The sequence below is a fragment of the Leucoraja erinacea genome, chromosome 4, assembly GCF_028641065.1.
Source record: "Leucoraja erinacea ecotype New England chromosome 4, Leri_hhj_1, whole genome shotgun sequence".
In the NCBI taxonomy this organism is placed as follows: domain Eukaryota; kingdom Metazoa; phylum Chordata; class Chondrichthyes; order Rajiformes; family Rajidae; genus Leucoraja; species Leucoraja erinaceus.
In genome coordinates, this window is record NC_073380.1 from 84822542 (window position 1) to 84846976 (window position 24435).

At 46.3% G+C, this 24435-nt stretch overlaps 1 protein-coding gene across 4 annotated transcripts in view; it reads right to left on the minus strand.

Annotated features, from left to right (window-relative positions):
• The window catches only part of sntb1 (syntrophin, basic 1), a 130123-nt gene extending 108369 nt beyond the window's left edge, over nt 1-21754 (minus strand). The window contains exons 1-2 of one of the 4 annotated variants that reach the window (XM_055634719.1): nt 21716-21754; nt 13904-14123 (exon numbers count right to left, since the gene is read on the minus strand). In XM_055634719.1, coding sequence (XP_055490694.1) covers nt 13904-14123; nt 21716-21739 — 244 coding nt within the window. In that variant the 5' untranslated portion in view covers nt 21740-21754. Of the gene's footprint in view, nt 1-13903; nt 14124-21126; nt 21552-21715 lie in introns of those variants that run through there. The other 3 variants (XM_055634718.1, XM_055634717.1, XM_055634716.1) reach the window with 3 other exon arrangements.
• Between the last annotated feature and the right edge of the window lie 2681 nt (nt 21755-24435).

The window sequence follows — 24435 nt, forward strand, 5'->3', positions numbered from 1 at the left end:
CACAGGACACTATTCAGTCCGTCCTGCTGGCACGGCTGCTTTGAAGCTGCTCTCCAATTTTCCCACTTCATCTGCTTTTCCCCACAGCAAACTATTTCCTATTCGGTACATGCATCTCCCCCTTGGAACATCCTGCTGAATTGGCTTCCACCGTCTTTTCAGCAGCACACCCTGCCCACAATGACTCACTCCATGAAAACATTTTCCTCATCTTCCATCTTGTTGCTCTTTTCACAAGAATTAAAGGATGAAATATGTGGGACTCTGCAAAGTTAGTTTACTCTTCCTTTGATGTCCTAGTTTTAATCAAATTATTTTGTTGGGCTCTGTAGCTCCACATTGAATGTGGGTAAATGATCAACATGGACATGGTGGGCCGAAGGGCTTGCTTCTGCACTGTATGGCACTATAACCAATATCACCCCTACATGGTCTTGAGAAGATGGTGCAGCTGATATGATTGGCATGCAGATGGACTTGCGTCATGATTCTAAACGTTTTACCCAGAAACAACAAATAAACAGCAAAATATTTTCCAACTAGGAATGATTGATTCAATCTTATTTTATGAGAAAGAATATCTAATTAGCAAGTTTTAAGATTCAAGAGAGTTTATCGTCATGTGTTCATAGAAACATAGAAACAAAGAAACACAGAAAATAGGTGCAGGAGTTGGCCATTCAACCCTTCGAGCCTGCACCGCCATTCGATATGATCAAGGCTGATCATCTAACTCAGTATCCCATCCCTGCCTTCTCTCCATACTCCCTGATCCCTTTAGCCACAAGGGCCACATCTAACTCCCTCTTAAATATAGCCAATGAACTGGCCTCAACTACCTTCTGTGGCAGAGGGTTCCTGATAGGACAATGAAATTCTTGCTTTGCTTCAGCACAACAGAACATAGTAGGCATTGACTACAGAACAGATCAGTGTGTCCATATACCCTTGTATAAATATATACACACATGAATAAATAAACTGATAAAGTGCAAATAACAGATAATGGGCTATTAATGTTCAGAGTTTTGTCCGAGCCAATTAAATAACTTGATGGCTTTGGGGAAGTAGCTATTCCTGAACCTGGTGGTTGCAGTCTTCGGGCTCCTGTACCTTCTACCTGAAGGTAGTGGGGAAAAGAGTGTGTGGCCAGGATGATGTGGGTCCTTAATGATGCTGTCCGCCTTTTTGAGGCAGCAACTGCGATAGATCCCCTCGATGGTAGGGAGGTCAGAGCTGATGATGGACTGGGCAGTGTTTACTACTTTTTATAGTCTTTTCCTCTCCAGGGCGCTCAAGTTGCCGATCCAAGCCACGATGCAACCGGTCAGCATGCTCTCTACTGTGCACCTGGAGAAGTTAGAGAGAGTCCTCCTTGACAAACCGACTCTCCATAATCTTCTCAGGAAGTAGAGGCGCTGATGTGCTTTCTTATTAATAGCATCAGTGTTCTCGGACCAGGAAAGATCTTCAGAGATGTGCACGCCCAGGAAGTTGAAGCTCGTCTCTTTCCACCATCGACCCGTTGATATAAACGGGACTGTGGGTCCCCATCCTACTCCTTCCAAAGTCCACAACCACTTCCTTAGTTTTGCTGGTGTTGAGGGCCAGGTTATTGTGCCATATCGATCTCTCTTCTATACTCTGACTCATCCCCATCAATTGAACATATGGAGTTGGGAGTGATGACTGTTTCATATAAGCCTTTTAAGATTACTCTCCAATAATTCCACCTCCACCCACTACTTACAAGATAACTTAAACATTTAAGGCAGTCCTTTGCTTCAACTCGCTTCCACTTCATTGCGGAGATTACTGATGAGGCCAACATTGGACCCGCCCGTAATAACCACTGCCTCCTTCGCAGACAGTTACTGCTCATATTTGGCTATTCCCAAGTGATGATAGACTTCCTCTCTCGTACAGAGGAGCAATGAAGACCCGCATTAGAAGCATAGTATGTATTTGGGACACAAGAGAACTCCACATAAGGTTTCAAGTTAGATGCAAGAACCCCACAAAACACCCGAGTACCTAATCCTATCTCGGCAATGCAACACTGCAGTCCTCCTGCACAACAATGGGCTTGTTTTCCAATTGTGTTTTGTATTAAAGTCTTGTTTTTTTTTATTGCAGTCTTTTTCTTTTTACTCACTGGTGTAATTTATGTGGAATTTGTTTTGGTACGCTGTCCAAGTTTACACGTTTCTGATGCTGCTGCAAGATTTTAATTATACATATACTTCAACACACTTGTGCCTGTGACAATGAGGTTTAATTGATTTGAACAACTTCCAGTTAATATATCAAAATGAGAACGATCAACATAATGCTTACACTTCAAAGCACCATGAAGATAGGATAAAACAAGTCGGTTAATGGGACTCGGGACTGAAAATAATGTAATAAAACTCCAATTTGTATCTCCTTAAGAAATCTTACAAGCAAAAAAAAAAATCATAAAGAACCGGTTAGTCAACTCGAGAGTAACAATAAAACTTAATACTTTAACACTTAGTCAGGTCAGACTGGTTCGATACTCATGATATAAAGCGGCGTAGACCTTTCAGTTACATAGTCGACACGTCCACTGATGTTCCCCGCCACCATTTTTGTTCCATTCCAACTGACAACTGGGCCTTCAGCTCCCTGGGACCCGAGTTTTGGGATTCCTTCCCTAAACTTTTTCCCTCCCTCTCTCAACTCAAAAACTCACCTCATTAATCAAGTTCTGTGTCACGTCCATTGGTACGTCTTTCTATCACATGGTGGTAGAGTGGCACAGCTGGCAAAGCTTCTCCTTTTCAGCACCAGAAAAACTAGCTTTGATCTTAACCTCAGATGCTGTCAGGGTGGAGTTTGTATGTCTTCCATAGCCCCATGGGTTTCCTCCAGGTGCACCAGTCTCCTTCCCCATCCCAAAGAGATGTGGGTCAGTAGGTTAATGTCCAATGTAAATTGCCACTAGTATGTAGGCAATTGGTATAATCTTATGAGGGTAGATAAGTATGCAGAGAGAATAAAATAAGATTAGTGTAAGATTGGGGTTGAGAGGGAAAGATAAATCTGCCACGATTGAATGGCAGAGTAGACTCGATGGGCCAAATGGCCCAATTCTGCTCCTATGACTTATGATAGTTAGGATAAATAGATAGTTGATGGTCAGAGAGGACTCAAGGGTGTGTTTCCAATGCTGTATGGCTGTGACTCTTGTTGGGTCACATTCCCTGGAGGTTAGACATCAGAATACAGTCATTAAATTCAGCAGCTCAAGCAGCATTCGTAGAATGGGAAATAAGCCAGTGTTTTGGGTCTGTGATCCTTTGTCACAGCTGGGGAAGGAGCAATACAAGCTGGTTTTCAGCAGGAGAGAAGGCAGGGGAGTGATATATATACAAGGGAATGTCCACGATAAGGAAAGTTGAAATGGCTTGATGAGGCCAATTATTAGCATGAAAGGTTTATTGGTCTGTATATTGAGTTATTAACGATCAGGTGGTGGGATGTGCCCAGCAGGAAGACTTGTAATAGGTTAAGAAAAACTTTGGCTGATCTGGTAGAGTTTACTGCCTCACAGCGCAGACACCAGTTTCGATCTGACCTCCGGTATTGGCTGTGAGGACTTTGGGCGTTCTCCCTGCGACTGTGTGCGTTTCCTCTGCGTGCTCCGGTTCCCTCCCACATCCCAAAAATGTGCAGAATTGTAGGTTAATTGGCCTCAATAAATTGCCCCTATTGTGTGTGGATGGGAAAGTGGGATCACATCGAAATAGTGATGGTCAGCATGGACTTGGTGGGCTGTCACCCTGAAAGGATTTTCTGACACAGGCGTTAAATGTCACGGACCCTTGCAGGGGCCACATGCATCTTAAAGCATAAATCCATCTAAATCCATCCATCTACAATAATACATTTAGGCACTGGGAAATAGAGAGTGTCCGATCTTCCCGCATGGGCCAGTGGCATGCACTGCATGTTGACACCGAGTGGGATCCCATCCATGTTAAAACATTTCTGTGAATCTGAAATGGGCGAGATAAACCCCCACAGAATCAGTTGCTTTGTTACCGAATCAATGATCTGATGGTCCGATTTCACAACCACCACCATATCTGCTTGGGTTCAAACTTAGTTAAAATAATTCAATGATAATCCTTGTTCTCACCACTAATGCTCACATACTGGCACATTAGGGAAGGAAAGTATTGCCAATTCGAAGAGGATTGAGAATTATTCCGTCGATTCCCCACAACTCACACTAGCCTTTCTCAAGATAAACAAACATGTCAGTGCCGGGCTCCTCATGGTCAAGGTGTTTTTACAAGCAGACAGTCCTCGGAGCCCACAGGATAGTAAACCTTTTCACACAGAGGATGGTAGGTATATCCAATGAGCTGCTAGAGGAAATGGTCCTGGCAGACACAATAATCTATATAATATTAAAACTGTGTGTGTGTGTGTGTGTTTCTGCCTGACTTATGGGTGCCAGCCTTTGATTCGTTGCTACGCCAACACCAGAAGCAGAAACGCCGAGATTTTTTCCATTTCGGTAGAGATTTCACTTTTCATTCCAATTATCCCCTCCTGATTAAATTTTGCCGTGTTTATGTACACATTTTTAATAAAATCCTTCTCCCCCCCCACTCACTCATTTTGTCGCCTCCTGTTGGCCAGCGACCATAACGGCTGCTGGCGCCCGCCTCTCGCCTCAAAGACGCCATTTAAAAACAGCCGCGCTGCTTAGTGCTGGAATCTTATGTTCGGGAACGGCTTGAGTTGGAGGACCACGTCTCCCGTGGGGGTAACGGGTAGGGAACGGATGCGTTTGGGGAGCAGACCCAACGGGTCTGCACTTGGTCTCGTAACATTATAAAAGCTTTAAGGCAGGTCTTTGCACGAAAAATGTCGAGTGATATGGACCTAATACATGCGGATGTATTAGCATAGATGGGCATCTTCATCAACATTAACGAGTTGGGCAGAAGGGCTTGTTTCCATGTTTTCTGACTCTATGATTCCTTGTCCTTTAGTTCCAACAAGTCAATGATTCATTTGTGGTATTATCCACCCCTCTCAACAGTTTGAAACTCCTGGCATCCTTGTCACTGGGCTTCCTATATCTTTCAAGCAGCTGTTCCCTCATTTTCTTGTTTACGTCTTTCCATTGTTATTTTTTTAGAGGGGAGGGGAGAGGGAAATCAGTACTCCCTTTTCCTGCCCTCGCTCCACACCCACTGAGATCCCCACCCAATTTGAAATACCTTTGGCTCAATGTTGAGGAGTATGAACTAATGCAGATAAATGGGATTTAGTGTAGATAGCCATTACTGTCAGCGTGGACTGAACAACTTGTTTCTGTACTGTACTATGACTCAAATAGTGTTCTCGATGACAGGAACGCTAGTGAGACAAATTCCTAAAGCTTGAAGCCCTTCTCTCTCTTCCTCAAAGTCAACACACGGATGTTAACAGGTTTCCACATGTGTTTCTCTATCCTGCCCTAACTGTGTCCTTTTTGTGATCTTTACAACAGATGTTCACTTAGACACTGCTGTTCAACATTCCATTGATTCTACCTCCTTATATGGTTCTTGGACTGAAGCTGCAGAGATTCTTATTGCTCAAACCATTGCCTGAGGACCTCACGATTTCCATGTAGAGTCTCACATCACGGGAAGTAGCCATTTGGCCCAGAAATCCCTGCATTTCCCCAAGTGTGTTGGTCCAGTTTTCTGTCAAAATGCCATTCTAAATCTGCTCCCTTTTACAGATTACTGGCGATTCAGGTCCCACAAAATGCAGAGGCTGCACACATTTCCTCATACCAGGTGCTACATCTCAAAAACATTCAATAGTTTACACACAGGGAGAAACCATTGGTTAGAAACATAGAAAATAGGTGCAGGAGTAGGCCATTCGGCCCTTCGAGCCTGCACCGCCATTCAATATGATCGTGCCTGATCATCCAACTCAGTATCCTGTTCCTGCCTTCTCTCCATACCACCTGATCCCTTTAGCCACAAGGGCCACATCTAATTCCCTCTTAAATATAGCCAATGAACTGGCCTCAACTACCTTCTGCTGCAGAGAATTCCAGAGATTCACCACTCTCTGTGTGAAAAAAGTTTTCCTCATCTCGGTCCTAAAAGATTTCCCCCTTATCCTTAAACTATGACCCCTTGTTCTGGACTTCCCCAACATCGGGAACAATCTTCCTGCATCTAGCCTGTCCAACCCCTTAAGAATTTTGGAAGTTTCTATAAGATCCCCCCTCAATCTTCTAAATTCTAGCGAGTACAAACCGAGTCTATCCAGTCTTTCTTCACATGAAAGTCCTGACATCCCAGAAATCAGTCTGGTGAACCTTCTCTGTACTCCCTCTATGGCAAGAATGTCTTTCCTCAGATTAGGAGACCAAAACTGTACGCAATACTCCAGGTGTGGTCTCACCAAGACCCTGTACAACTGCAGTAGAACCTCCCTGCGCCTATACTCAAATCTGGGACATATGGAACATATACTGGTTCCACCCTATTGATGCTGGCCAAATCTGTGGTATGTGTTGTCGCCACATGTTCGCCTTAGTGTTTTATCCAAAAAGATATGCAATCTTGGTGGATAGACACAAGAAGTTGGAGTAACTCAGCGGGTCAGGCAAACATATCCGGAGAAAAGGAATTGGTGACGTTTTGGGTCATGGCCCTTTTTCAGACTGAGAATCATTGAAGAGGGAAACGAGATATATAAAAAGGTACAAAGCAACAGATTAATGAAAGGTGTGAAAAAGACAAATCAAAGGCAACAGCAATGATCAAGGAACGGTGGGGCCCATAATGGCCGATTGTCGGCTGTGGAGAAGGTGATAATGAGTGAGACAAACAGTGAAACTAAGCAGGGCAACTGTGAAATTAGTCCGATGACTAAGGTGGGGGAGGGACGAAGAGAGAGGGGATGCAAGGGTTACTTGAAGTTAGAGAAATCAATATTTATACTGCCCAAATGAAGCGCTGTTCCTCCAATTTGCATTTGGCCTCACTCTGACAGTGGAGGAGGCCCAGGGCAGAAAGGTCAGTATGGGAATGGGAATGGGAGTCAGTGTTTGCCAACTGGGAGATCATGTAGGCCTAGATGTTCAACAAAATGATTGTCCAGTCTGTGCTTGGTCTCGCCGATGTATATGAGTCCACACCAGCAATATTGACACCACTGACCAAATTTACAACATCCATACTGGAAATGCTTTTCACACCATCTCTTCTTTCCAGAGGGGTTTCGATGGAGGAGGAGCAGCTTCCCCATAGAAGGGTCATGAACCAAAGGTTGTGCATGGATAGCAAGAGAGAAGATGAGAGTTTAGTCTCATGAATGTAGTGAGCGGTTGTGGTCCGAGATGTGTTGCCCGAAGGGATGATGAAATAATGTGCAACATGTGCTTTCAGAAGGCAAATTGAAGAAATATCTGAAAGTGAGAATAAAGTGTGGGGTGTGCGGCACAGAGGTTAATTGGAAAGCTCTTTCAGATACTAGCAAGGTCATGATGGGCCAACTGAGAGGGTAATTTAGTCTGTGCAGTGGGGCGCTCCAAGATTCACTGACACTTAGAACCTTATGAACGGATGACATTTTCGATTGCTTCCAGCTAGTGTTGGTTACGAGTAACAGTGATAAACCTCAGCGGGGCATCGATGCTAATGTGGCATTCGCTACAATGGTCCTTCATTGGGGAGAGCTGAACAAGTGACCTTTTGTTTTAGCCCTGGAGATACAAGATTTAAAAATAAGGAACTTATTTAGGGTTGGAGTTTTGAAACTTGGCCATCGGGCAAAGTAATTTACTGTTCATTTATCATGATTTCCAAACGGCATGAAGAAATTATGGAATCGGACAGCATGTCGAGGTCAGACAGCCCTTCATTCCAGAGCCGGCTTGTTGAAGGAGCTGCTCAATAGGATTATAAGATATAGGGGCAGAATTAGGACATTCGGCCCATTGAGTCTGCTCCGCCATTGGATCATGGTCGACCTATCTTTCCCTCTCAACCCCATTCTCCAGCCTTCTCCCCGTAACGTTTGATGCCCTTACCTATCAAGAACCTATCAATCTCTGCTTTATAAATTGGTGGGAAGAACAAAGATGAGACAAAAAAATTAATTGCTTGAGAGGGTAGTGCAGCGATACAGCTAATGTCTTAGAGCGCCAAAGTCCTGGGTTCGATCCTGACTACTGGTGCTGTATGTACAATTACTTTGCCTCCACAGCCGTCTGAGGTAATGAATTCCACAGATTCACCACCCTCTGGCTAAATAAATTCTACCTCATCTCTATTTGCCCCTCTCTCTCATGGTCCTCCTCTCAGTCACCTTTCACCCATTAAGGGCGTGTCCCACTTGGGGTCATTTGTGCGTCGGGAAGATTTTGTGAATCCCAAAATCCTGTGGCGCCAAGCGCGACTGCGCGTCACTGCATACGCCACCACGCCTCACCAAGGACCATGTGCGCGTAATGCACGCCATGCGCACATCACGTGCGCGTCACCACACAAGCGTCGTGCGTCGTGACACGTAAATGATGTCGTATAAATGACTCGCAAATGACGCCCAAGTGGAACAGGCCCTTTATCTATCACCGCTGCTGAAATGTGCTCCAGGATAATATCTCAACACACACAAAGTGCGATGTAAAACATTTCTTGTGTGGTTAATGGCCTTGATCCTTTGCCTCTATAATCTCACACCATCCCACTATGGGACGCACTGTCTTCTTATTGCTGGGGCTTCATCGAAGGTCACAAGTCCGTTACTCAGGTCCATCAAACCCAGCTAACGAATGCAACACCTCTCCCAAACAAATGGACATCTGTTTGAGCCAAAACATTACCTGTCCATTTCCCTCCACAGATGATGCCTAATCTGTTGAGTTCCTCCAGCAATTTGTTTTTTCCTCAAGATGCCTGTACCTGCAGTCTCTTGAATCTCTCTCCTCATTTCATATCTAGTTTTTAGACTTTTAGACTTTGAGATACAGCGAGGAAACACACCCTTCGTCATGATCACCCCGTGCAGTAACACTATCCTTGACATTAGTGACAATTCACATTTTTTTTTAACCAAAGCCAATTAACCTACAAACCTGTATGTCTTTGGAGTAAAGGAGGAAACCAGATCTCCCGGAGAAAACCCACGCAGTCACAGGAAGAATGTCCAAACTCTGTACATACAGCACCAGTAGTCAGGATCGAACCCAGGACTTTGGCGCTGTAAGACACTAGCTGTATCGCTGCACAACCCTCTTAAGCAATCTCATCTTTGTTCTTCCCACCACACCTAGTCCCTTCCTTAATCCAAGTATTGCCCTTGCCGACTGCAATTAGTGCAGTACTTTTGGGAATGAACCTGATGAGGTGGGTCCAGAGAAGGTAAGGGGAGCTAAACCCAATTGCTAATGGACAGGACCTTCCCTAATTTGTTGGGAGTTTCAGGAGAAAGATGATTGAAAAAAGTGAAACTTTTGCCCTCGGGGAGGGGTTAGATTGAGCAGCAGTAATTAATTTAAAGGGAAACAGATGGAGGAAGATAGAAGGAGGGGTCGATGGAGTGGGGCAGGAAGAGACTAATGTAGGAACACCCGCAGAAAAGCAGAGGACAAGCTGTATTCTAGCCGTGGATTTAAATCATTTGATTTCCTTTAAATGAGAGTTGGCACACAATGATTTACATTTCATGAAATGAGAGTTGGCACACATGAATTTACAGCGACTGTTAGCATCAACAATGTAGCATGAGGTTATGAGCACTTGGATGATGCAATGAAGCCTGTTTATTCTTGCGCAGGGTGTGGCAATATTGGATTATAAGAGCAGCAAGCTGTACTAGGAGCATAAGTGTTTTGATCATAGAATCATCAGAGACAACTGAATGAATGGACTGGGCTGGAGAAAAAAGGCATTCAATACGAACCCAGCTCCCAAGAAAACATTCAACCATCATAATGAAGGACAACTGCGTCTTTGTAGCAAATCTCAAGTGACTCCTGTGTTACGGCAGCTCAGGTACAGAAGTTTGTCCTTACAGAATTTGCAAATCACTACCCAGAAATTTGAGATGAAGAATAAAAGTTGCTCTTACAAAACTTGTGTGAAAAAAAAAGTACAAAACTTAAGGGCCTGTCCCACGAGCATGCGACTGCAGGCGCCAAGCGCGACCAAACCGGAAGCGGAGGCCGCGTGGAGGTCGAGTGATCTCCGTACAGGGCCGGTCCCACCAGCATGCGACTGCATGCGGCAAGCGCGACCAAACCAGGGCCGTGCGGAGGTCGAGTGAGTGACGTGAAGTTCGAGCGAAGTCCGTGGGAAGATCGCGCGTGACGTACGCCACAGCATCAAGACGCTCCGTATGCCTGGCGGTGCATACGGCCTCAATGCGGCTGTGGGCCAGCAGGCCGTTGCCGCACGGAATTTTTGAACACTGTCAGACTTCCAGAGCCCCACGCGATGTCGGGACCAGCTCCGCCCAACTCCATACGGCTCCAGCGATCGAAGTGGGACCGGCCCCGCGAGGCCGTACGACTCAAGCGACCACGTTAGGTCGCGCTTGCCGCATGCAGTCGCATGCTCGTGGGACAGGCCCTTTAGTTTTTATCAACTCACATTTCATGATGCGTGTGCAGATAATGTGGCTTCTCCTTATGGAACTATTCATGATATGGACCGTTGCTGAGAGTTTAATCGCCCATCCCCGTCCGCCCCAGTATCATGAGTGTTGCCTGTTGCTCTGCTATAGATTGTGCTGTGATGGATTCCCACTCATCTTCCCCTTGGTAACTGTTGCCATTCCATCGGGTATTTTTGTGGCCGTGGGCACCTAACTGAATAAAAACATGCAGAACACTGGAAAAAACTCAGCAGCCCAATCAGCACCCATGCGGGCAAGACATGCAAGTCAACATTTTGGGTCAAGACCCTACATCAGGACCTGCAACATCCACCCACACCTTTTGGCTCCACAAATGCTGGCTGACCTGTTGAGCTCTTCCAGCGTTTGGTTTTTGTTTGAGATTCCAGCACCTGTGGTCTTTTTACCTGGAAGGAACACTCATACACCTGGGAAATAGGTCTGAGCGACTTCACCGGAGATTCGGATTAATATCTCCTTGAAATAGAGCACCTTTAGCAGTCCAGCACTACAGCATCAGCCGGGGTCCTACTGTTCAAGAACTCTGTATGGGGCTGGAACATTAAACAACACTGCTTCCACCAAGGCTGTGGTGTGCAGCAAACTGGACATCTCTCACAGCCCCAACACTAGAGGAGCTTTCAATCATTACAAAAACTGCTAGATTCAGTTTCTTAGCAACTCGGCAAGATTTCTCTCCAGGATTGTAAAAACTAGTCAAAAGTGAAGAGAATGATTGGATTGTAATTTCACGGGACATGTAAGGTGTTTTCTCTCTCTCTCTCTTCACCTACCCCTCTCCTGCTCAGTTTCTGGGTGTCCTGAATGTGGATTTGAAGAGCCCTCGATGGGCCAGGAGAATGGAATGTCTGCCCAACCATGTATCAACAATCATTCCCCATTTAGATAATGTCCAGTGCAGCCCCATCATCATTCACCTCATCATTCCTCTACCACTTGCTAATGTCAAATAGTCAACATTGCTTTTATGATCAATCTGTAAAATAATTAATGATGCGAAGCCATTCTCGAAGTTCACGCGACACTCCCTTCACTTACATAGTCATCTAGCTCTCTGCAAAAACATTGAGGAATTGTTTATGCCAATAAAACTCTGGATATGGAGCTTATTTATTTAGCTGTAATTGCTCTTGCTCATTTTTACCATAAATAAATAACTATATTAAAACTCTGATCTTGTTAGTGTGTATATGTGGTTGTCTTTACATCTTCGTGAAAACACTACACGGTAACGATTACATTCTTACATATTCCGGTTGACATTTTTCCAGTCGAGGTCGGGATCACCTTATCTGAACATTTCATGCTTTTTTCTCGACTTATTCTTGACTCATTACTGATTAAGTCAAAAGACTTTGAAATTAAAACCACCATTCAACTGATGACATCACAATGGCTCAGCTAGCAGAGACAAGCCTCAATGAAGATTTCATCCTATATTTGACACGTTATTCACGATTAAAGCTTTAAAAATGCCAACCTTCACAAGATTTTTAACTTAAGATTCATAGTTTTCACCTCGAGGCAAAGATCACTTTCACTGAACATTTTATGCTTTAGTTCTCGACTAATTACTGATTAATTACCTTGAATTTCAAACCGACCAGCTTCAATTATTAGCTTTGCACTGTATCTGACAATAATATTTGATAATATCACAATAATAAATGCAATACCCAAGCCTAAACCTCAGCTCAAGCTACTTGTCCCATTGCATTAACACGAGGTTGGAAAATGTGGTGCTTGGGTGAGATGCTAAACCAAGGGGTGGCACAGTGGCACAGCAATAGAGTTGTTGGCTTACAGCGCCAGTTCGATCCTGACCGGGGGTGCTGTCTGTATGCACTTTTAATGTTCTCAGTGTGGCCATTTGGGTTTTCTCCAGGGGGTCCAGTTTCCTCCCACACTCCAAGGACGTACAGATTTGTTGGTTATTTGGCTTCTGTAAATTGTAAATCATCCCTAGTGTGTTGGATCATGCTAGAGTATGGGGTGATTACTGGTCAGTGCAGATTCAGTGGGCTGAAGGGACTGTTTCCATGCTGTATCTCTAATTCAAGTCAAGTCAAGTCAAGTCACTTTTATTTATATAGCACATTTAAAAAACAACTCTCGTTGGCCAAAGTGCTTTACATTGGTATAAGAATAGTATAACAAACAACAGTGGTTCATAGGTTAAATACATACATCACTACATACATATAGCCTTCACTCAGAGGAAGTAGAGATGAGTTTTAAGTCTCGACTTAAAGGAGTCGATGGAGGGGGCAGTTCTGATGCAATCCTTTAAAGTCCAATCCTTCCCTTCTGATCTCACATCCCTTATTTGAAGTTTAAAGCTGGTGACCAAAAGTAATCCTCAACCAATATTGCAAAACATTATTCAGTGATTTTCTCATTTATGTTTGTCAGAGCTTCCTGTGCACAAATTGCATCTGGCAGCAGTGGCCACGTCTCTGGCTGTAAAGGATATATCCAAGGAGCTATAGAAATGCCTCATTCTCAGACTTTCACCACAGGGCTAAATTTCCAAGATTTGTAAGCAATGCGTCCATAGAACAGAACATACCATGATAACATTACAGTTTACTCAATATCTTACAGCAATCTCCTGCACATTCAGACACCAAAGGAACTGTAGACTTTGCACCAATAATATTTCATTATACAACTCTCCTCACAATCCATATTTACCTTAAACAGATCAAGGGTTAGGATTTGCACTCCATGTTTAGTTTAGTTTAGAGATACAACATGGCCACAGGCCCACTGAGTCCATGCTGAACAACAATCAGCTCATACAATAGTTCCACCCGACACACTAGGGACAATTTACAGAAACCAATTCACCTACAACCCCACACATCTTTGGAATGTGGAAGGAAACCGGAGCACCTGGAGGAAACTCCGTACAGACAGCACCCGTAGTCAGAATCGAACCTGGTCCCTGGTGCCGTAAGGCAGCAATTCTCCCGCTACGACACTCATTTAAAAAACATTTCTTTAATAATCTTCAAATATTGTATATTATGAAGAATTAGGGAAACAGTGGAGAACAGAACTCATCCCTGGTTGAAACATACATATGGTAAGATCCGAGGATATATAGGTGGATATATAGTAAATGGGTAACCACTACTGCACTGTAATCAATGAAAACGGCCAGCGCTCGTGTCTCAGATGTGGCTGTAATGTGCAAGAGGCCACTCACCCTCCAGGAGTACCTCTTTCCCAGCTCTCTTCAACACTTGGACCGCTTCGTCGTGTGTTGCGTCGCGCAGGTCCACAGAGTTCACAGACAAGATGGCATCGCCCACGTACAGAGCCTCCGTCTGGTCAGCTGCTAGACCCTTGAAGATCTTCGAGATCAGGATTGGCATCTTGTTTTCCTTGCCTCCCTTAATGCTGATCCCCAGGCCTCCAACCTCCTGCTGAAAAGAAAAAAGAAAGGCATTACCTTTGGGATCCAATCAAACCCTGCTGAAAACCAGAAAAAGGAAGATTGTTCCCGATGTTGGGGAAGTCCAGGACAAGGGGTCACAGCTTAAGGATAAGGGGGAAATCATTACCTTTGGGCCACAGAGCGTAGATTTAAGAGGGAGTTGGATGTGGCCCTTCTGGCTACCCCATCAGCCATGATCGAATGGCGGTGCAGGCTCGACTGAATGGCGGCAACCATGCTTTAGAGTCATTGAGTCATTCAGCATGGAAACCGGCCATTCAGCCCAACCCATCCATGCCGACCAAGAAGCCCCATCCAAGCTAACCCCATTTACCTGGCCCAGATCATTCTAAATCTCTCCTATCCATGTAGTTGTACACATTTCTTTTAAATATTGTTGTTATATCTGCCTCAAGTACTTTATCAGGAAGCTCGTTCCCTACACCCACAATTCTCCGCGTGATAATGGTTGTCCTGCAGGTTCCTAATAAACCTTTCTCCTCACACCTTAAAACTATGCCCTCTAATTCTCGATTCCTCTACATGGGGCATTAATCCCAGTTATTCCTTTTATATACTATAATATCACCACTCTCACTTCTACGCTTCGAGGGATAAAGTCCTAGCCTGTCCAACCTCTCCCTATAACTTATTCCCTTGTCGCACTTAGGAAACATCAACGGAAACCTCTGGACACTTTGCGCCCCACCCAAGGTTTCCATGCGGTTCCCGGAGGTTGCAGGTAGTGGAAGCAGGTAGGGAGACTGACAAAAACCTCTGGGAACCGCACGGAAACCTTGGGTGGGGCGCAAAGTCTCCAGAGGTTTCCGTTCAGATTTCCTAAGTGGGGCAGGGGCATTAGACTCCCAAGTCCTGCCAACATCCTCCTAAATCTCCTCGGCATTTTTCTAATTTAATGGCATCTTTTCTACAGCAGGGATACATTGAACATACATACCTTCAACTCTCACTATCACACTTTTAAAGCCTCCCACTTTCCCTTTGCCCACATACAAAATAGGCCAATAAACTTTTGTCTAATATCAAAGTTGGCCTCGTCCTAATTTGAACTTTAACTTGTGGACCACCAGGTCCTTATCCATAACTATTTTGATGCTAATAACATTGTGATTGCTGGTCCCAAAGTGCTCACCCACTGCCACTTCAGTCACTAGCCCTGCCCGATTTCCCAACAGTAGGTCAACATTTGTCCTCTCTCTTGTAGATCCCTCTATATATTGGCTGAGGAAACTGTCCTGAACATCCTGTCTCTCCATTCAATTAGATCGGAGCTCCTGCTTCACTTTCCCACCCAATCCCCCTAATTCAAGTCTGAAGAAGGATCTTGACCTGAAACGTCACCCATTCCTTCTCTCCAAGACATGCTACCTGTCCTGCAGAGTTACTCCAGCATTTTGTGTCTACCCCCTAATTCAAGGCTCCTTTAGAGTCTAAACAACTGCCTATCTAGACCATCTCTGTCTCTGCAGCTCTCTGCTGTAGTCAAATTATAAAGATGAATGGACAAGAGTAATGAGGGCAGAGCAGTAGATGTTGTACGTGGTCTTTTGCCTTCAACAAGGTCCCACATGGTAGACTGGGACTGTGTTGGTTATAACACATAGGATCTAGGATGAGCTAAGTAATTGATTACAAAATTGGATTGATGCTCGCGAAGGGTCGTTACTCAGGTTGGTGGCCTGTGAACAGTGTGCGCCACAGGAATTGGTGTTGAGTTTTCTTTTAATTATATTTGGATGCAAATGTAGGTGGATTTCGCCAAAATTGGTGATACAGACGAGAGTTAAGAAGGTATCTGAGGTTATATCAGGATCTAGATCAACTGGAAAAATGGGCAAGGAAATAGCCGCCGGAATTTAATTGAGACAAATATGAAGTGATGCATTTTGAGAAGTTTACCCAGGGCAGTATGTAAACCGGGAATGGCAGGGCTTTGGGCAATGCTTCTGAATAGAGACTGAGGGGTAACAAGTAGATAGTCCCCTGAAAGTGACAGCACGGGTACATGGGGTGGTGAAGAAGGCGTACGATTACCCTCATCAACAAGGTATTGACTACAGCGTTGTGATGCCATGTTACAGCTGTACAAAAGATTGGTTAGGCCACACTTACAAAACTGTGTGTAGTTCTGGTTGACGTGATTAAGCTAGAGAGAATAGTGAAAACATTCATAATTGGAGGCCTTGCGTTATGAGAGGTTGGGTAAACGGGGTCTGCTTCTTAGAGTGAAGAATGATGAGAGGTGGCACGAGCGAGGTATATACAATTATGAGATACTGTGGATAGTCAGAGTCGGTTTCCCAGGATAGGAGTGTCTAAAACTAGAGGGCACAGGTTTAAGTGAGAGGGAGAAGATTTAAAAGAATCCAAGGAGTAAAATGTTTCACCTCAAGTAATTAGTATCTGCAATGGGGTGGCGGGGGCAGGAACACAAATAATATTTAAGAGGCACCTGGACAGCCAGCTGCCTGAGCAAGGTGTAAGGTAATACACGATTAATGCAGGGAAGTGGGATTGGTATAGATAGACATGAAACCTTGCTCCAAGCAGGGGGAAACAGGAGGGGTGTGGAGTAGTTTATGGATGGGGATTGGGGGAGAGATCAGGAGACGTGACAATCAAAAGTAGAGCGATTCCTGCAACCGGTTGGAATTGGCAGAAAGTGGGATGTAGGTTTGGAAAAGATAGAGAGCCAGATTTGAACACACTGTACACAAAAATGCTGGAGAAACTCAGCGGGGGCAGCAGCATCTATGGAGCCAAGGAGATAGGCAACGTTTCGGGCCGAAACCCTTCTTCAGAACACACTGTACTGTTACAAAGTCTAAATGATTCAGTTTGAGCTGGAGATCAGTTCACAGGCAATATACACTCAGAAATGGTAGCTCCAATAATGAAGTATGTCATTATTGTGTTAGGCAGACACAGGAAGAGCAGTAATCGAGACCTCCTCTGATGTTCACCAACATCAGATAACACAAAGCTTTCATGCCCAAGAACAAACTAACTGCTTGAGCCTTGGGATCTATTGCTACCCACAGTGCAATCCCAGACACAGAAGCTCGGTTGGGGAGGATTGCCTACAAGCACCAGTAACTTGAAATGTACCCCCATGATAAATAAAAAAGCAACCACAACAACAGCCTCTAAATCCCAAATTGTTGGATGTGCCGGACTGATGGGAGTTACCAATGCTTCAACAATACATGAAAGTGTTTGTAAAGGATTCAATCCAAAATAGTGAGTCCGTGGAAGATTCAGCTGGAAGACTAACTGGAAAAGTTAAATCAAGAGGGAAGTTTGGACAGACTGGGTGGCGTAACTCTTCACTTTAGAATATTGGGAGGGGTATAATTGAAGTGTTTAAAGTGTTTGATAGAGCAATTAGAAAGAAACTATTTAGAGTCATAGAGTGATACAGTGTGGAAACAGGCCCTTCGGCCGAACGCCCACTTTCGTTGGCGAGTAGAACAAGGTGTGGTTGGGAACCTTAAAGTGGGAGGTAGACAAAATTGCTAGAAAAACTCAGGGGGTGCGGCAGCATCTATGGAGCGAAGGAAATAGGCAGCGTCTCGGGCCGAAACACTTCTTCAGACTGAAGAAGAATCTTTCATTCTGAAGATGGGTTTCGGCCCAAAACGTTGCCTATTTCCTTCGCTCCATTGATGCTGCCGCACCCGCTGAGTTTCTCCAGCAATTTTATCTACCTTCGATTCTCCAGCATCTGCAGTTTCTTCTTGAACACCTTAAAATTGGAACCTGGTATGCAAGGATGATTTTAGAGAGCACACTGAAGGTATCGGGTTAACTTGTATCCAAAACCAGGCTTCATAGGTTAGCACTCAAATTAATGGTTGTGGAACCAAGACTGTGAGACAATTAAAGACAATTCAGCCCTGATCTAAATCCAAAAGTTAATGACTCCTAATTCCCATGTTCCATCTGAATTGGGAATAGAAAACAGTGTATTTTACAATGACCAGAACATGGGGTGTCTTACTTAACACCTTGCTGCCCCAATGAATTAATTTCAATCCCTTGGTTCATATAGGTACTACAAGCCTGTTCCAACTGAGGAATCAGTTCTGATCTGCAACATACAAAGTGATAAAAGTCTGGCTCCAATTACACCTGGTGGAACTATGCCAGAGGGGAAGATAAAAGAATCCAAGACACTTACTCCCCCACATCCCAGTTTCCCTTCCTTTCTCAGTTACAAAGAACTGTAGTTCAGCCTCCAAGCAGGCCGTCTTCTGCAGGAATTTATTAAGATGAGGCCACTTTGGTAAACTCAGCAAACCTTTCTGACCTTGATGGATTCATCAACCATTCTGAAATGTCCCATAGCCATTCCACACACCCCTCCTCCCCAAGAGATTAAGACCTCTCTGCCTATAAACAAATAGGCCCCAGGGCTGGTTTAACACGAGGCCAATGCTGGTCAGGTCCTTGATAAAAAAATTAACAACCTGCAGATTCCATACAATCCATGCTTGTAAAACACACAGAGTCCCTTGCCCAGAGTAGGGGAATTGAGAATCAGAGGACATAGGTTTAAGGTGAATGGGGAAAGATTTAATAGGAACCTAAGGGATAACATTTTTACACAAAGGGTGATGGGTGTACGAGCTGCCGGAGGAGCTACCCGAGGCAGGTATGATCGCAAAGTTTAAGAAACATTTCAGACAGGTACATGGATAGGATAGGCTTAGAAGGGCCAAATGCAGGCAAGTGGACTAGTGTACATGGGACATGTTGTTCGATGTGGGCAATTAAGGCTGATGGGCCTGTTTCCACACTGTATGACTCTGCATTGTGAGAATCAATGTCCCTGTTTTAACTAATCATTACCTCTTCCAGAGTCGAACAAATCACTTTTGTTCCAATGTGAATAATGAAACTGTACAGAAAATAATGAAACAGTTTGATTTTTCTGGTCAAATTAAAGAAATGCCCATAGGGATTAAATTAGCTAATACTCCCTGGTGATAAATATATTTACTAATTTCACTGAGTCACACTCAACGAGTGGTTTGTGAAAGGAAACTAGTACTGGAACAGTCATGAATTGTTTGATAAGAGAGCAACTCGTGAACTGGCACAGTGTGAGGTTATTACTAACTAAGATCAGGTTGAGCAGAATGCATGTTCTGAGAAATAAAAATAAAATCTCAATCATGATGCCACTTTGTCTTGAATTACAGCCCTGTTGCCAAGTCCCATTGAATTTTAAATACAAAGGGGACCATTCAGCACTCGAAGGGTTAATTGCAGCCTCCACAGATTCTGTGGTATTTCCATCTGCAAACACTTTCTGCAGGACTTTCACTGGCCAGTGAAGGATGGTAATAACTATTAACCAATGCCCTGCCCTCGATCTTAAAATAAATCCTGTTAAGTGTGGAAATAGTGACAAATATTTAAGAATAAAAAATAACCAGATATATCTAATTCAAGCCAGAAACAGTGCAAACAGACCACTAGAAATCCCATCCATTTTCAAAAGCCTAGGAATACAGACTACTGAACATGGGGGTTGGGAAAAGATTGGGAATGTCAGAATAACATTGGGAATCTAGACTGGGATATTGTTGCAAGAAGTAGCAGTGCTAGGAATCTAGGAATATCAATATTAGGATGGGAATGTCACTGCTGGGATTCCAGGAGGGATGGGAATGTGTAGGAAGGAACTGCAGATGCAGGTTTACATTGAAGGTAGACACAAAATGCTGGAGTAACTCCGCGGGGCAGGCAGCATCTCCAGATAGAAGGAATGGGTGATGTTTCGGTCGTGGACCTTCTTCAGACTGAGTCAGGGGAATGTCACTGCTGGGATTCAAGGAGGGATGGGAATGTCACTGCTGGAATGCAGGGAGACAGAATGTTAACATTGGGAATTAGCAGAACCAGGGTGACCGAGAATGTCAGAGCTGGGGATCCAGAGACTAGGAAAGTCAGAACTGGGGCTGGAGTACCAGGGCGACTTGAAATGTCAGAGCTGGGGTTCCAGGGAGACTGGGAATGGCAGAGCTGGTAATTCAGAGTCTGGGAATGTCAGAGCTGGGGATCTAGGGAGACTGGGAATGTCAGAGCTGGTGATCCAGGGAGACTGGGAATGTCAGAGCTGGTGATCCATCCAGAGAGACTGGGACTGGGAATGTCAGAGCTGGGAATCCAGAGAGACTGGGAATGTCAGAGCTGTGGATCCACGGAGACTGGTATCTCGTGTTGGGGTTCGCTAGACCCCGGACACAGGGACAGATCTGGCCCGCCTCGGAATGAGGTGGTGGGATTTCTCTGTGAGGCCGGGAGGGGGTGAAACTGACTGGGGCCAAGTTGGACTGAGCCAAGAGCACGGCGTGCAGGAGCCGCTCGCCGCTGGAAAGAGCGCGAGTGTACATTAAGTCAGGGAGAGACAGGGAGAGAAGTTACAGCTGAGCAACACACTGCGCTCCCGGGATAGATGCTCAAACTTCCCAGCCAAAGACGCTGCAGCTATTCCTGCAACTCGTCCCCGCACGGGAACTGGGACGCCAATCCCCCTCATCTTAAAAAAAAAAACCCTCCTGGGTCCCCCAAATTTTTTTGCTGGGACCCCCCCCCCCCCCCCCCCCCCCCCCCCATCCAAACCTACCGAGACCCCCCACCCCGCCTTTCCTGTAACCTCCACCCCCCATCCTCTTCCACTAAATCCCCTGGGACCCCCCGCCCCTTCTCCTGAGATCCCCCATCAAACGTCCCGGGACCCCTGAGATTCCCCACCAAACATTCTTCCCCGCCGCCCCGACCCCATCCCAGTGATTTCCCCCACTCCTCCGGGGATCGCCTCTGGTATATTTTTCACTGCGGGGGGACTAAAGTCCTCTCAAACTGGCGGCCAAGGTTCCCTGGTCACCTGAAGTTCAGTCCCAGCGGGGGAGGGGGAGTAAACAGACTAAAAGGTTCCCCCGGCCGGGACGTTCACCCCGTACCTTGATGACCCTGACGCTCCTCTTCCTGTTACTGATGGTGTCGGGGATGGTGTCGGGCAGCTCGGCGAGGGCATTGCGGACGCCCGCTGCCCTGGGGCTGCAGTGGTCTCCGTTGGCCACTCCGTTCCAAGCCGCGGGCTCAGCCGACTGGTCGCAGCACAGGATCAGACTCTCCTCGTTCAAGCTGGCCAGCACCCGGTGCCAGACCTCCCGCACCAAGACCTCCAGTAACCCACTCCTCTGCACCCTGGCTGTTAACGCCATCTCTGTGGCATTGTATTCATTCCATGTCCCGGGGGGGAGAGAGGGACTGACTCTTCGAGGCCACTTCTCTCTCTTGCGCGCACACACAACACACACACACCGTGCTAACAAATTCCTCTGCCCAAGTCCTGTTTGAGGTGGAGCTAAAAGCGATTAGGCAATAGCAAACACAGATTCATCTCCACCCACCCCTGAATGCGGGCCAGGGTCAGAGCATGCAGGGTGCTGGAACACAACTTAGAGACAAACTTCTAACGACCCGATTAACACCATCGCTCAACGGAGTAGGGGCTAGATCTTGGAGTGAAAAATTCATCAAAGTTACCCCCAACGGATAGAATGGACCCATCTATGCTCCGCCCTCCAGAACGGTGGCTCTTAAAGCAACGCCAAACGCAAACAAGTTATGGCTAACTTTTGAAAAGTTTTGAGAAGTCAAGATTCAAGTTCCCGGCAGGCAGAGATTTAACTCCTGTTTAGTTGCACTTGCATTAAAGCGGCCCTGACACGGGCCGATGTGATCTTCATGATCACACAGATTGGGTGGGACAAGGCAATCGGCCGATTGTCAAGTGTCTCCTGTATACCAGGGGCCGTCTGCTGAGTTGGCCGGGGAGCGAGCTGGTGTTTAACGAGACGCGCTGCAACCGGGGTGCGGCGTGCGTAGGGCTCCGGGTGGGACACAGCCAGCATATCTCACAGGAGACGGCGACCTCAAGTGGTCTGAGCTAGGACTGAGAGAGGAGGAAGAGGGAGGAGGGAGGAGAAGGGAGGGAGGGGGAGGGGGAGGAGGGGGGCTGGGGTCCGTTTGCCTACCAGTGTCCCCTCTCCCTGTCCCCCCCCCCCCTTCTGTAAATTAAAAAAAAAAGAAAAAATGCAGACTCTGGAAATCTTCAATAAATATAGAAATGTCAAAATAGAACGGTCTCGACTTGAAATGTCAATTTCCATCCACACGGCTGCTTGTCCTCCTGCCTAGTTCCTCCGGCAGTTTGTTATTTTTTTCTCTCCAGATTCCAGCGTCTGGTATCTAATAGAGGGAGGGGAGGGAGAGAGAGAACCAGTTAATAGGGAGGTGGAGCTGTGAGGGAAGAGGGTCGCTATAAGGAAATTTACATTTGATAATCAAGATAATTTTTTAAGTAAACAATTGACATTGCTTTCTGGTGCATAAAGCGAGCTAGCTTTTGTTTCTTTTATGTTTATATTTTATTTTCTTAAATAGTATGTTATTGTTTTAATACACCTTCAATGGTGCCTTGGATTGTTTTTGAATGTCAGAGGTCTTGTGCCTGAGCAACAACAATGGGTTATTCACCTTTACAAACCACAGCCCAACCCACCTCCTATGGGTTGCAGGAAACCCAAAATAGAAACAGACTGTAAATACTCAGCAGGTCAGGGTACCTCTATGATGAGACAATTCAAGTTCAAGTTCAAGTGAGTTTATTGTCATGTGTCCCTGTATAGGATAATTTTACTTCGGAGTCACGTGAGTGACTACGTGAAGAACCCACCCAGCGCGCAGGCGCGGCATTACGTCAGCAGTGCAACAGCGGCAGCAGCTGGAGCCAGGCTCTCCAGCTGCAGCATAAAGACAAGACCTCAGGTAAGTGCCTTTTTTGTTACAGAGTCGCTCCAGGGAAATTATGGCCTCTAGGAAGCGACCAGCCAGGAGGACTGCCTGCCCAACTCCACCCGAGGAGGGGTCCATAGCTGGGCGGCAGCCTCTCGCAGCGGAGGAGTCGTTTCAACGCTCCCGCTCTCCCGACACCGAGCCGCCCCCAGTGCTGCAGATATCAACGCCCCGCACAGGGAGGAAGGCGACTCATAAGACCGACCGGCCGGTGTCCTCCGATGAATCGGAGGAACGGGAACTCTCTCCCCCACCGAAAAGGGGAGACGCTCGGATAAGCTGCATGAGGCAGCTCCTTGAGCGAATGATCAACGAGGAGATGCAGGCTAGGCATCTCCCAGGAGGACGGGCTTTGGCCTCCTCCTCTCCACACCCTTCTGTACCCTCTATGTTCGAGGGCAGTAAGGGAGGCCAGGACTGGGCTGGCCTATCTCAAGGGCAGGCGGAGGATACCATCAGCATGCCGGGCGTGGAAGAAGAGCTACTGGGTGTAGTGGGGCGATATGCAGCGCCCCCAACAACTGGGATGGTGTTGCCACCCAGACTGGCGGCCAGCATAAACAGGCTGTCCAACAACCCGCTGCAGGACAAGGCCGTCCAGCAGGCCCTTGACACATACACAGCGCCAGAAAATTGTGAGGCGCTGAGGGTCAAGACGGTCAATGGGCAGAACTGGAACCACCTGGGGCAGCAGATCAGGGCTCAGGAAGTCAAAATGCAGCGAGTCCTGAAGCTCCATTCAGCAGCCGTCACCGCCTTTGCTCGGTCCGTTGGGAATGAAGACCTGACCATACCCCAGCAGGATGCCCTCGCACTGATGTGCAGCACCACCTACGAGTTAAACAACCTACGGCGCGACAACATCAGGCCTGCCCTCAACCCAACATATGCGGGCCTCTGCAAAGCTCCAGCGCCCGAACGGGAGGCGCTGCTATTTGGTGCAGACCTGGCCAAAAGGCTGAAGGAGCTGGAAGAGGCGGCTAAACCTGTAGGCCTCATGAGGGCAGGGCCAGGACCGAGCAGGGTGAAGACACCCAGTTGGCAGCACGCCTCGGCAGCCACCAGCAGGTACCGAGCTGGTGAAAGCCTGGTGACCGCCTCCCACTACCCCCAGAGCTCTTTTTTAGAGCGGGGCCCAGGGTGGAGCCGTGGGAAGATGCGCCGCCCCACCGCAGCACCAACACGGACAACCTTGGGCCAAACCCACCGAAAACGACCCCACAAGTAAACATGGAGGTAGGTGGGTCTGGTTCCTGTCAACATACACAGACAAAGGGTGTAGTATTAACAGGAGGACGTTTGAGGTTTTTCAAGCATGTTTGGTGCTCCCTTACTAATAATAAGTTTATACTCAACAGTATTAGTGGATACAAAATTGAGTTCAAACCAGGCGTAGAACCGCCAGTTCA